This window comes from Rhodamnia argentea, chromosome 8 (genome assembly GCF_020921035.1).
Source record: "Rhodamnia argentea isolate NSW1041297 chromosome 8, ASM2092103v1, whole genome shotgun sequence".
In the NCBI taxonomy this organism is placed as follows: domain Eukaryota; kingdom Viridiplantae; phylum Streptophyta; class Magnoliopsida; order Myrtales; family Myrtaceae; genus Rhodamnia; species Rhodamnia argentea.
This window is the reverse complement of record NC_063157.1, coordinates 24,668,894-24,682,886: the sequence shown is the minus strand read 5'-3', so window position 1 is coordinate 24,682,886 and position 13,993 is coordinate 24,668,894. Positions and strand designations below refer to the sequence as shown.

The following is a 13,993-nucleotide window of genomic DNA, read 5'->3' as shown; positions in this document are numbered from 1 at the left end:
ATTTCTCTCTCATATCATATCCTCCAAATTTCCGTAACCCTTTTGGTTCCTACGTTAAGTCATCGTCATCGGCTTCGGTCTGTAGTCTGAACCAAGCTTAGGGTTTTGGTCTTCCGTGCATTGAAGAGAAGGAAAAATGTTGCTTGAAATTAGGGTTTTCATCTCGTTACCTTTTTTCCCTCCTATATTGATGGACACGATTATTGGTAAATCGATTTGCTACTTTCAGCGACATCAGTTAAAGATTGAGACACGAAATCCGAACGACAGCTCGAAGATAAGTGTGCATAGGAATTTAACATATGATGGCAAGACAGTGATTAACCTCGTGCGATTGAAGCCATATGCACCCACGAAACATCCCAAATTCACTTTGCCATTTCCAATGTCCGGTCACTATTTCTCGATTGGATCCGTGGTCCATTTCTCTTCCCCGATATGGTTAAAGATTCTTTGGCCTAGTTCTACATGTGTACCTTGTCTGGATCGTGGTACATTTTGGTGAACAACCGACCCAGTGGCCACCTAGGTTTAGACCCGTTTATTTCATTCTATTTCGGAAAATCAGGAATTTGTAACAAACTATGTATGAAGATATTTTCCTGGCAAACGAAGTATCGAATGGATGTACCGGATCGAGACATTATGCGCGTGGGGTGCGTCGAATTCGGAATGAAATGGTTCGCTCTCGAGAGCCAGGCCAGATGCAAAAGGTTTAAAATTGAATTGACATATTGGCAATGTGACCAGCTAGAGGAAAAAGGAGAAGAAATCAAAAAGAAAAAGAAGAAAAAAAAATGTAAGAATGTTAAAACATTACTAGAAATTATCCACGTCGGCATCGGCGTCCACATCAAGCAATGGTCGGCGTCACGTCAACGCCAACTAGCCAAAGTTGGTCCGAAGGATTGTATTGGCATAAATGTAAAAGGTTTAGAACTAAATTGCCACAAAAAAATGTTTATAAATGAAATGACCAAATTGCAACAAGTTTAGAACTTTCTTTTGTTCATTTTCCCTAATTTTCTTGGCAAACGAAATATCGAATGAATGTACCGGATCGAGACATTATGCGCGTGGGGTGCGTTGAATTCGAATGTACTTCATGTGAAAGGTATACGACGGTGGTGCATTTTTGGACATTTTTACAAACGTTCGGCATACGCGACCTTGGGAGTATTAGGTCTAGACGAAAGGGTATAGATCCACACCCAAACTCTTGTATGTCTTCGTGCGTATATGCGGTGGTTTGCGGGCATTATATGGACTTGCTTAAATTACTTCGTTAATCCCATGTTCCCATACGCTTTGACGTCGAAACAGCAAAAGGCGACAGAAGTTAGCCCAGTGTCTCGATAAGTTTTCCTGACTTGATAGGAAAATTAAGCGGAGGTGGAAGAATTTCCGGCGAATGATCGCGCGCTTTTCCAATCGCGGCAGATACACCGAGAGCCGATGAAGAGACGGAGGTAGCGAGAGATGGAGAAGCGGCCTCGAAGTGGAGGAGATGCATAAGTATGTGATCGGAGTTGGCTCATGCGGCAACATACAAGTCATAACCGATGAAGAGAGAAAGAGAGAGAGATCCCGCATACAGGCATGTATATACTCTCCGCCGGTTTCCTTGACTTTCGTATGATTTACTCGTCTTCTCTAAGGTACAATACTACATTTAAAAATTTTGATTTCATTGATACAAAAAAATGTTATCGAGGTTACGTACAATTTTCGTTGCGAACCCACCTTAATAGCTTCTAGATGGGCAGAACTATGACCAATGATCACCTAGACTCTTTTTATTTCACGAAAAATGAACGATTTAAAGAATATTTTTCTAAAAATAACTGTTTGTATCGCTAATAAAAATGAATGAATAGAAAATATTTTAAATATAAATTATTATTTATAATAAAAAGATTTTTTGTTAGCTTATTATTTAAGTAAGGTGAGTAATTATACTTTTGAAAAATAATTTTTAAATTATTATTTTTTTCGAAACAAATGGACAGAAGAATGTTTGTGTTAGAATTGACCAATTAGCTGCACAATAAATTTCAGAGTGATGTTATTGTCAAAAAAAAAAAAAAATTTCAGATTGATGTTGACAGATTGCATGCGGGGCATCTTTGATTAATATTCTTGATCCGACCGAGTGTACGTAACATGACCGATTTACAGCATTCCAACTACTTGTCATGACCAAAAAAAAAAAAACTACTTGTCAACAATTGATTTTCTGTTTTTCTTTAGATAAGGACAATCAGTCAATTGACGAGGTTCTTTTCGATTTGACACGCCGTACTTTTATTTTTCTTTAATAACATGAAAAGACAACCAAGGGAGAATTGGGGAAAGAATTATCTTTTAACAAATCATTTGGTACATCAATAAACACAAATTAAAAGAAATCCTTTGGATCATTAATTTTTCATAAATTATTTCGCAAGCACAAGAAAAAAAAATTACGGGTTTTAATTGTACCGGATTTCTACGATCCGAGAAAATCATTTCATCTCGTGTACGGAGAGTTTCACGATATAATAAAAGATGATAAACGATCAAATTTAAAAACGAATTGAAAGTGTTAATGTATGATCGACTCTACATGACAATCTACGGTTTAAGTTTCAATCCTCTCAATAAGTGTATTCCATTTCGTGAACTTTCCTCGAAAAATCGACTATGATTTAGTACACGAAATAGACGGCCAATTGTCACGACCTGGATTCTTTCTTATAATTTGTATCTCAAAACGAATAAACATTAAAGACTCAACTGATTTACGCGCTTTTTGTTATCACTACACTTAATTAGAACTCTAAGTACAAAGATATGCATATGCTTTTGTTGCAATTCAGTCCTTACAAAGATTTTCGAAGGCGATCCGATCCATTCTCACCAATCTGTTAAATAATTTGCGGGGTGAGCCTAAACTTAATAAATGAACGCTCTAGGTTAAAAGTAAGAGGTCTACTCACCACTCGATCGAAGAACACAATAACGCACCAACAATCAGAATGAAAAGATTTGCAAATGATACATAAGTGCGTGTTAAATGAGTTTTAGACCATATTTTGAGTGAGTTTTACTTTTAATTTTGGGCTTCTATAGAGTTTATGAAATTGATGCTATGGCTTTTATTCGAGCCAAAACATTCGAAACATTTCGAGATATTAAAAGGTCGGCATGCGAACCAATATTGATGTATTTTTACAATTTTTTCAAACTTAATCAATTTTGTTTTTTTCAAATTTTGAATGGAAAGACGCGAAAGGGAGTTAGAAGTAGATGCAAACGTGCGGAAAATTAGATTCCTTGATTTATTTTTTTTATGCCATTCCGAATGTTTCTGCTTCAAGTAATTCATAATCTCTTATGCTTTCACACGTATTTCGTTATCGTCTCCTCCCGTATTTTTCAAGGTCGACTATAATCTTTCTTTCGAATTCGAGCCTTCATTTTCAAATCTCATTTATTCTCGTTAGAGCATTGGAATCCTTCATTCCGTGTGACCAAATCGTGTCAATTGGCTACGTATGTTCTAAACAGTCTCCTAAGTTTAATTTACGGTGAGAGCTATGTCCTTGATCAACTGAATAAGATGGAAAATCCCTAGGGTTTTGAATTTAATTCTCAATAATTTGTTCGAGTTTCTGATTTAATCCCACTAGGATACTAATCAAGCTATAAGTATTGCTCGTAGGAAGACGCCACTCATAATCATTTTCCATGAATTAGACTGAAGAATTTCTCTTGAAAACTTTTTTGCATCACTCGATGAGCTTATGATGCCTCCGTGACACTGAAACATTGCTTAGAATGCATCGCCATTCGCCGATCGCCTAATGATGAGAAATTTAGGCTCCGCTTGTTTTGCGAAAAATGAGTGATTTGACAAATATTTTACAAAAAGTGATCATTTGTATCGCTTATAATATTAAAATGAATGAATAAGATTTTCATCGTTCACAAAAATATTTAGACATAAATTGTTGTCGATAAATAAGACATCTTTCATTGGGCGATTATTTCAAGCTATACAAGCGATCATTTTTTGAAAAATGTTTTACAAATCACTCATTTTTCATTAAATAAACGGACCCTTACTGAAAAATTGGAGGACTCAAGCTACTAGAAGCGTATATAATAAAACAGAGTAAAAGGGTCCCCCGAAACCGAGGGTGTACTAACTAACAGGTGAGTCGTCTCCGAACTGTAGGAGATAGTTGCCCATGATACACAGCTCACCAATTTCACTTGCCTCTATGGAAGAACACGTCTCCCATTATATGTCCTATTGCAATGAGTTCGAGAGGGCAAAACTTTGGAGATAAAATATCTCATAGCTCTGGCATCTTTTTTCGACGAGTTTTTTGTTTTAATTCCACATAACTTTTCCGCAGAACCTCTTGGCAAGCACGAAACTACTAGAAAATAAGAGGAATCAAGCTATGAGAACACATCTTAAGTTATATATCCTCTTACAAGGAGTTTGAGAGTGCAAAACTTCATGAGATAGTATATCATCGCACGAGCATCTTTTCTGGGCAATCTTTTATTTTATTTTTATTCCGACAAGAATCTCTTGGCAGACATCAATTACTAGGAAAAACGAGCAATCATGCTATTAAAACGATCCCTCCCGTTATGTGTCATGTTGTCACGAGTCCGAAGATGCAAAATTTCGAAAGAAAAAAAGTGGTATTTACGTTCATTAAATATAATTTTTTAATAGGAATCTCTCGATAAAAGCAGAGACATCGAAAAATAGGAAGAATCAAACTGTAATGATACTGTCTCCTATTAAATATATTTTCACCGCCATGCGAGCCCGAAAAAAAAAAGAAGAATAAAAAAGAGAAAAATAAAATTGCGAGGAGAAGATGTCACTTCAAGCTTATTAATTGGATAGAAAAAAAAAAAGGAAAAAGAACATAAAAAGTTAAGGGAAATTCTCAAATCCCTAGACATTCCCAAGGGCAGAGGGCAATTACATCTCGCCCCCCTCGTCCGCTACAGCAAACCCCAGATGGATCGCTCCCACCCACTCATTATTCACTCAAATCATTTCTCTCTCTCTCTCTCTCTAGAAGATTTTTTTTCTTTTTTCATTCTAGTCCTCCATTTTGACTCAAATTCTTTTTCTAGTCCCACCCTTCTTGGTAAAAATAGTTCTCCCATGCTTGCAAATATTTGATCAATAAAAAAAATATAATTGACAGAATGACGAGAGTTCTTTCCTCTGTGAATTCAAATAGATATTGCATAGTACGACAGTTACGAAGGAACTGAGCAAATGAATTTTTTCAACATACTACATAATATGATAATGATAGCCAAATACATTTAGTCCAGATATGATGTACAAGATTTTAGTCAAGAAGTTTTTTTTATACCGTTATCGGATTTTTTGATGGGTAATTCTACTGTTCGCTTGATTCGATTCGGAAAATTGAATACGATCGATATGCACGTACGGACGATGAAAAATCGAATGATGTTCTTGTTTTTTTTTTTTTTTTGGGCGATGAAATCGAAATTACCGTTACCTTAGGTAAAAATTGCACTAGGAAGACAAAAATTGTTTTGTGGGAAGAGTAGAGAGATTTCAATTCCAAAAACCCCACCTTTCTATTCTTCCCCTTCCCATCCGGTTTTCTCCCGACCAGACCAGTCCCATCCTCACTACTCCTTGCAATTTTTGTAAACTCTTCTCTCTCTCTCTCTCTCTCCACAAAAGAAAGTTTTTTTTTTTTTTTGGTCTTCTTTGTCGTTTTTGTTGATATCCCAAGTTCGGGCTTTAAATAACTGCCATCGATCTGCAGGTATCCAATCTCCATGTGCAATTCATTCCCTTGAAGAAGGATTCTCGTCTCTGATCTTCCCACAGCGGCGACGGGCGGCGGCAGCGGCAACGGTCCATCGGAAATGTCACTGGAAATGGCCACCGAGCGCGTTTGTTACGTTCGCTGCAACTTGTGCAACACCATCTTAGCGGTAAATCCGCTCGCTCACTCCTCCTCCTTCTGACTTCTTCTTCTTCTTCTTCTTCTTCTTCTTCTTCTTCTTCTTCTAACTTCTGCTAACTTCTTCTCCTTCTTCTCTTTCCTCTTTCCGTGATTGCGAATGCGAGAAATCGTCTGTTTCGAGTTTCAGCAGCTGCATAAATGGCGGAATTCGAAGCTTTGTAGGGTATTCTAGTTTGAGAACACAAGTTTACCGGATCGAGCTTTATTCTTTCAACGACGAAACTGAAGACTTTCAAGAACCCTTTTTCTCTCTTCTTTCCTAAGAGACTGCATGTTTCAAGCACTTCCCTAAAGAATTTCTAAATGTTATGTAGTTGGACGGAAAATTACAGCCAGACCAGTAGACAAGAACAAGCATACTTTTGTGAATCAGCGAAATTGATCAGTGTCTTAAATCTTGAGCCCCCTCAACCTAGCTCAATCAAGATTTTATTGCAGCGATCTTGTTCTTGAGTATGACAAGCCACAGGAAACCCATTATTTCAAGAAAAGGAATGTTTTTGTTTTGTTTTTTCTTTTTCTTTTTTCAAAGCAAAGTAAAGAATGGGTTTTCGTTACTAGTAGTGAGGTTATAGGTTTACAGCTAGACCAGACAGGTGTTTTTTTTTTGGTCAAACCAGACAGGTGTTAGGGTTCTTCATTCTTCTTGATCTGGTCAGGTCCATGGTAGTTTGTGTGCAAGAAGTCAACGAGAAACCCTTTCTTTTCTGTGATCCCTGAGACTCTTTACAAGGATTTCATGTCTCAAAAGCTATTACTCTACTCTAGACCCAACATAAGTTCATGCCTCCTTCCAATTTCCTGAATGGAAAAAATAAATAAATTCATGACTCATCATCATCATCGATCGCCCAAGGTCCGCACATCGTCAGCTCGCATCAGTTTGCTTAGTCATAACACAATTTCATCAAACACTTTGCTCAAAACTCTCTCTCTCTCTCTCTCTCTCTCTCTCTCTATTGTGAGGTGGGTGCTTCTGTTCACTCATGCTGAGGCCAACTGAGGAAGAAGCATCATGGCACCAGCACTAAAGATATACACACTTCAAAATCTTGACTAGTTTTACCAAGTTCATTTGTTCTTTCTTCTTTTCTTTTTTTTTCCTTCCCTTTTTGCAGAGGAAGAGAATTTCATGAACCATACACATTCTCACTTTCATGATGATAACATTAGCTGTTGTCAAAATTGGGTCTTCTCCTGGCCTTCTTTTGAACGAATGAATCAAAGATCTGGGCGATCCTAGTCACTGCACAAAAGCCTGCAGGAGGGGAAGAAGCAGCAACAGCCCAACAATTATTTCATTTCTGAAATCACGAAAACAAAAAAATTTCCCCCCTTTTCATTTCTTTTCAAGCGCTTTATTCATGGGCCTTGTAGAGTTAATGGCGATAGACTTTATGGTTTTCGGTTCTGGTCACGTCGCTTTCCATTTTGCCCGTCTTTTATGGTTCTTTGTTTTGGGGTTGTCAGAACGAGCAACCAGAAAAAAAAAAAAAGTGAGAGGCGCACTCAAATGTAAAGAAGGATCTGGTGAGAGAGAGAGAGAGAGAGAGAGAGGCCTTAAAATTTGTGAATTCCTTGTGGGTATTTGCCAATGTGAAGTTGCTTGCTGATGTGCTTTTAGTCTTCACTTACAGAAAAAACAAGCGGCAAAGTCCCTCCCTCCCTCCCTCCCTCCCTCTCTCTCTCTCTCTCTCTCTCTCTATGGGCATTTGGGAATGTGTGTGAGTGAGTGCTGTTGTAGGTGGGTGTCTAGCGCTGGATCTTTTCTGGGTTGTTATGGGGACTTATACTTTGGTTGCTGCCCGAATCATGTTTGTCGTATGGTGCTTCTTGGAAAAGCTTCTGATTCAAAGCCTGTTTCCGTTCTCGATCACTCCGAAGATTCCGATGACGTGTTTCGTAGCTTGTCATGGCTTCCAACTGGTACGTGGAATTACCTAGACACAGCTACAAATTCTCGAGCGCGGTCATCATCGAGAGCTCATCTTTGAGAAGACTATGGCATTGCCGTCCATCTGTGTGTAGTGAGAGAGACAGAGAGAGGAGAAGAGAAGAGAATGTTTGATGAAACTGCAACTGGAAGATGGCACAAGACTCTTAATCTTGCAATTAGTGGCACTGAATTGCTTTCCTTTTGCTATATTTGTGGCCAAAAATGAAACTGCTTTGAATACCAAATGACTAAGAGAAAAATGCATGCAGGTGAGTGTTCCAAGCAGCAGTTTATACACAATAGTGACGGTGAGGTGTGGGCATTGCGGCAACCTGCTCTCTGTCAACATGGCTGGTTCTCTTCAGTCTCTCCCTCTTCCGGACAACCACCAGGTAACCATTCTTAATTAACAAATCTATTATCTCCCACTAATCGTTCTTCCAAAAAAAAGAAGAGAAACCCTCCTTTGAACTTCTTGACGCATTCGTGTACATTGAGACAGGTCTTTTAGATCGGTTTACAATATGATATGGCAGCTTGCGAATAGGTTCTTCGACAAATGGGGCTCTTTAGCATCCAATAAAGCTATGATATGTCGCTCGAGTTACTAAATTCATATACCGGCCTCAGTAAATCAGAAGCTAATGAGCGGCTCGTAGATCTTTATACCACAAGAAACTTATACACCAATATCCATCATCTCTTCTGGCTAATGCTTTGGAATGATAATCATCAAATTAAGCATACTGAGTGGAGTCGTATTAACTTGTGCTGGTCCCAATAGATGTCCTTTTTTTTGGGGGTATGTATATATATCTAAGAATACTCGCAGAAACAGCAGCTTAGCTTGGAAAACATGGCAAGGGGAAGCGGCTCATCTTCTTCCTCCAAACCCGACAACAACACCAGCAACAAGTTCTCTTCCTTCGAGCCCATCGAGCACGAACCGCCTCGGATCACTCCCATTCGCCGTGAGCCTCTCTCTCTCTCCCCCTCCCTCTCTCCATCCCTCTTTTCGTATATATGTGTATGCAGTACGCATGTACATGAATGCGTGATTATGTATATCGCGTGTTGTATTCATGTGTTTATCGCCTCTCTCGCTATAATACATCTTGGTAAAGCATGAAACCTAGCATTATACAGCTGATGATTATGATAGTGGGAGTCTTGGAAGACGCAGTGATGTCAGAAAGTGCATGGCTGTTATAAACTCAAGAAAGAAAGAATCCCATAATGCCCAAATAACTTTTGAAAGATATCTATTGCATCATGGAGATGCCATGCTTTTAGAGGGAAGGGTTAAAAAAAGAAAGAAAGAAAGAGGTGAATGAATAAAGCCTGTTGTTCCAGCATCCTAATTAATTAAATTGTTCTGGACTTGGTAAGGGTTATTCATGAAATAAGCAAGAAAGAGAATTGTTCCCAGGGGCCGTAGGAATTCTGATTCCTCTAATACACTCTAGGCTTATTGTTGAAGAGATCAGATGGTGACACCACAATGCATACATAAAAGAAAAGACCAGTATGGTTTTTCTGCATCAATGTTGCAGGTCTTGTGTCCTTTTACAATTCAGCCCCATCTCTCTCTCTCTCTCTCTCTCTCTCTCTCTCTCTCTCTCGAGCATGTGGGGGTTTTTTGGCATTACTTTGGCTTTTAGTCTGGTTGCTATAAGTAAGTACATTTGGTTGTGCAGTGCCAATGACTTCGCATCCAAGAGAACATGTTGTTGACCAATTTTCAAGTTGAAACTTTTCCAAAAGACAGCTTCATATCCAAAAGACACAAAAGAAGATTAAGCTACGCTTTGAGAAAGCGTGGGCTTAATAAGCTTTGGACCATGTTTCCTCTTAGAATGACTAAGATTGATATATGCTTCTACTTGGAGTTGCGAGAAGTTACTTATCTGTCTCGGCATGCGTTGTTGTTTTGTGAGATGCACTAAAAGAGTTGATAATATGCATGCATGGAGATTCTTATGATAAGTGTTCGAATTCTTGGTGGTCATTAGGAGGGACAGAGCCTGAACATGTAGTTGATGAAGCAATTTGTGAAGCAGAAGTACCTTAAAATACGCGGTCTTTGTCTCATACTAACATGTTATAAAGTAATTAACTAGATACAAATTGAATTATTGCTACACTCGTGGAAATGAGCAATGACTAAACAAGGCAAGGAATAGACATTTTCTCCTTTTTCCCCCTCTTGGAGAAATACCCAAAACTCACTGTTTGATAACATATCAAGAACATGATAAGTATCAAGTTGGCTCTCATAATGTCATTAACTTTGCATCAGAAAATTATTGAGGATAAAACTTGAACAAGGAGAATTACACTTGATCTAAAAATTCTCGTGCCCTTTTGAGCCTTTGAGATTTAAGCATGCCAGAGAAGCTAAAAGTTACATGAGAAAATAGAGCAAGTGGTGTTTCAAAGGCCTTAATTAAATGTGGTTTTTTATTTGTGTATTTATATTGGAAATACTACCAAATGGCGAAAATAAGATTTTCTACAAGCCATCTTAATCACCGTTAGTGCATTAGTTGGTGAAAACATGGGTAATTACAACTAACACATGAAAATGGATTAAGACCACTTATGGATAATTGTTCTCCACAGGCAGTGTTTATGATTATAATCCTTAATCCATTTCCTCTTTGTTGAAAAACAAATTTTCAAATTGAAATTAATTTTTTTATATGTCCTTTTAACCATGTTTTGCTTGAAAGAGATGTCTTTAACAAGTGTTATATTTGCCTAACATTAAGGAAAAAAACACAAGAAAAGAACTTATGAATGGTCACGTTCTTCGATTAACATGATCATATGCTCCTCCTGTTGCCATTGGTTGCGTACATGAACCTTGACTCTTTTTTCTTTATCAAGGTTCCCTTTGTTGTATATATGATTTGATTGAGTCTAATAGAATATTAATCCAAGTGACAAACTCCTCCCAACATATGATATAGTTGTGACTAATTATAACTTGAGGAATACTACAAATATTCGGGTGTCTTTTTGTGCATTAGTGTTAGTGAATGAGAGTTATCAAAGCGAATATGCCTTCACATTATGTCAACGATGATGCAGCACCGGAGAAAAGGCAACGAGTTCCTTCTGCATATAACAGGTTCATTAAGTAAGTATGATCCCTAACTTGTGATTAATCGTTATAAATAGAGGGTTTTGAAGTTGATTGAACAATATCTTTTCATTTTTGTCATTTCCAATTTTCACCTCCTCAGGGAAGAAATCCAAAGGATTAAAGCCAGTAATCCTGACATAAGCCACAGGGAAGCCTTCAGTACAGCTGCCAAAAATGTAAGTCGATGCTCACGATCAATTGGAATATACCTAGTATCCTTAAGTTCAGTTAATAAAGAACAAATTTCCTAGTATTATGTTGGGAAAAGAAGAAGGATGATCTTTGGCTTTTAGGTGATAAGGGCATTGTACTTCTAGCTATTTCCTTTTCATACTTGTCACATCTTTTTGTCTGGGCAACATTTCTCCAAGTTAGTATTGAATCTCTTTTATGGTATAGCCACTGTTATAAGGTACACCCCAAATAATATGTCCGTAACACGTCAACATTCTGATACAACAGACCTATATAATCACTCTCTTCTTTTCTGTTTCATGTCAAAACATGTGAATGAATCAATTACAAGGTCTGCATATTCATCCATCTAGGTTATATCCAACTGTGCACAAAACATTAATTCGACCTGAAAAAAAGAAAAACTGTGCACAAAACCCTTCTTGTTAAGATGCCTTGAGAAGAAAATTCAGTAATCAGGAATCAAGAATTTCCAATATGAAACTTGTGTAAAAGATGCTTGTTGACGTGTAAGAAATATCTAAAGAGCACTTAAAAGAGTTTTTATAATGGATTTTGAAACTAAGTAACTTTGTTTAAAGTACAATTGTGTATAGACTCCTTCTATGAAGGAACACGAGGAATGAGTCTTATTGATATACGATATGGATTTCACTACAATGTTTGATTTCATCCACCAGAATGAGTTAGACAACATGTTCTTTTTGGCTGTACAATAAGGAAAAGAGAAATGCTAGACATGTTTACAAGATAGGCGAGAAGCCGGTCGTTCTGACTATGACTATCTATTTTGACATCCTTAATCCAATGCTGGTAAAGAATAGATGATCAAATATCTCAGCATCTACATTGTCATTCAATAAGAAAATTTAGTGAAAGTATTTGTGCTGCTGCCATCACATTGGTATAGATTGATATCTTAATTGAAGTATACATTTTGGTAGAAGTTGCTAACATGTACTCTTCTGTTTAAAGTTAGGGCTTAGAGAGCTAAAAATGGCACATTGGTTCGTCATAATTAACCTTATATACTTTGATGTTGGTGTATATGTAGTGGGCACATTTTCCTCACATTCACTTTGGGCTAAAGTTGGATGGGAACAAGTAAGGGAAGGTGGACCAAGCAATTGCAGGAGATCATCATGGAACTCACAAGTCCCATGGATTTTATTAAAGAACAGTGAAGATGAACCCTAATTCGTGTCTACGAGAGAGCTTGTTTTAATTTCTTGATTTGTCATCTCAAGAAGTCAATGAGGGCTTGATAAAAGCAAGAAGACACTCCCTCAATTAAAACCCTCAGTGATATCACCATCCAGTATAATTTGTTTTATGTTGCCCTCTCATCTTTTTCAAGGCCTTGCTCATGAATATGTGTATCGATTCTTGTAATTTATTTCGATAAAAAAACTCGGTATCTATGTATTTTGTTTGGGACATAGTACAATAATGTGCCATTTTTTCCGTCTCTCAAACCTGACTCCCATGAGAAAACATGTGAAATTCCATATTTCTTATATATGATAACTTCCGCAATTGTGGAAGATTACCCCGTGAAGATGACTATATCATAACAACGTAATTACGTCGGCGTCTCTCTCTTTGTCTCTTCTTTCCTCCATTTGTTCGACGACTAGTCTCCTCTGTGATCGCCGCTACGGTTAGTGTCACCACAACCTTCTCCTTGATGCTCCCACCTTCTTCACACCTTTGCTACCAAGTTGCTATTGACCTCAAGGGCATACGATGTTGTCAGCCAGTCAGGATGATGGATAGCAAATCCGACCAGATGAGCTAAATTTGATGTCGTAATTCACGAGCCAAGTTCATCAATGGCGAAGACATGGATATCACATCGTTGAGGAGTTCATTTTCAACAAACTCCACATGCGCCCGCACAGAGACAGATGGTTCAGTTTAGGGCTTTTTCTTGTGTTGCATGTGAATAATCCAATGTACACATTTGTCAAAGTTGAATTTGAACGGAGGAGGGTTCATGTAATTTGGGTAGATTTAGTCAATTCGATCAAGTGTCTTGTTGCCAAATTGGGTGCTATCATCCATGCCATTTTTTTGGGTAATCAACCAGTATTTCAATGGATTATAGACCTTTTTCCTACTGGAAGGCAATAAGCTCTCATTTGTTTTTTTTTTTTTTTTTGTTTGTTGTTATGAACAAGAAAAACTAAGCTTGGCCTTCATTTATGGTTGCTTGAGCTCTGGATCTAACGTGACCAAGACATCCCATATTGAATTCTAGCTAGGTTTCACGAAGCTTGTATGACATCAACATGCAACCATTCTCTCTCTCTCTCTCTCTCTCTCTCTCTCTCTCTACACAGCTCTGGTTACTATCAGCTGTCAAGCTCAGAAAAGGAAATCAATGACACCGAATTTGATGGCTCAGAAGAAAAACATCCAATGACAAGAGCTTCAGGATATATGTTGGAGAAATCACCTCCCTCTTCTCCTCACTTTTTTGTTTTCTTCTCTTTTTTGGTAATTACTACAGCACTTTATCTTTGCTAGATACCTAGGGTCACTGTTGCACACACAGCTTTGAAAAATCTCAGGTTGGCCAAAGAGCACAAACAAATAAAGGGTCTATACTCCTTAATCACCTATCCCTATTATATACATACATACTTGGACAGCTCACTCTCTTGGTGTTGCTAACCTTGACTC

At 37.8% G+C, this 13,993-nt stretch overlaps 1 protein-coding gene across 5 annotated transcripts; it reads left to right on the top strand.

Moving 5' to 3' along the window:
• The first annotated feature begins 5,767 nt into the window (after positions 1–5,767).
• Positions 5,768–12,779, top strand: LOC115735283 (putative axial regulator YABBY 2). Of its 5 annotated transcripts, none has more exons than XM_030666456.2 (6): positions 5,768–5,997; positions 8,235–8,357; positions 8,807–8,936; positions 11,059–11,107; positions 11,214–11,289; positions 12,363–12,779. In XM_030666456.2, the coding sequence occupies exons 1-6, from the start codon at positions 5,929–5,931 to the stop codon at positions 12,414–12,416; spliced, it is 501 nt and encodes a 166-aa protein (XP_030522316.1). In that variant the 5' UTR covers positions 5,768–5,928; the 3' UTR covers positions 12,417–12,779. The 5 variants fall into 5 exon arrangements, with proteins under 5 accessions (XP_030522316.1, XP_030522314.1, XP_048140207.1 ...); XM_030666454.2 differs by having other exon boundaries at positions 5,769–5,997; positions 8,804–8,936; XM_030666452.2 differs by having other exon boundaries at positions 5,780–5,997; positions 8,798–8,936.
• Positions 12,780–13,993: the final 1,214 nt, after the last annotated feature.

Bases quoted from the DNA above. Each gene is read 5' to 3' on its own strand.
- LOC115735283 (XM_030666452.2), top strand. From the start codon at position 5,929: ATGTCACTGGAAATGGCCACCGAGCGCGTTTGTTACGTTCGCTGCAAC. The intron at 8,937-11,058 runs GTGAGCCTCTCT...ACGATGATGCAG, and splicing joins TCGGATCACTCCCATTCGCC to CACCGGAGAAAAGGCAACGA. The intron at 11,108-11,213 runs GTAAGTATGATC...TCACCTCCTCAG, and splicing joins GCATATAACAGGTTCATTAA to GGAAGAAATCCAAAGGATTA.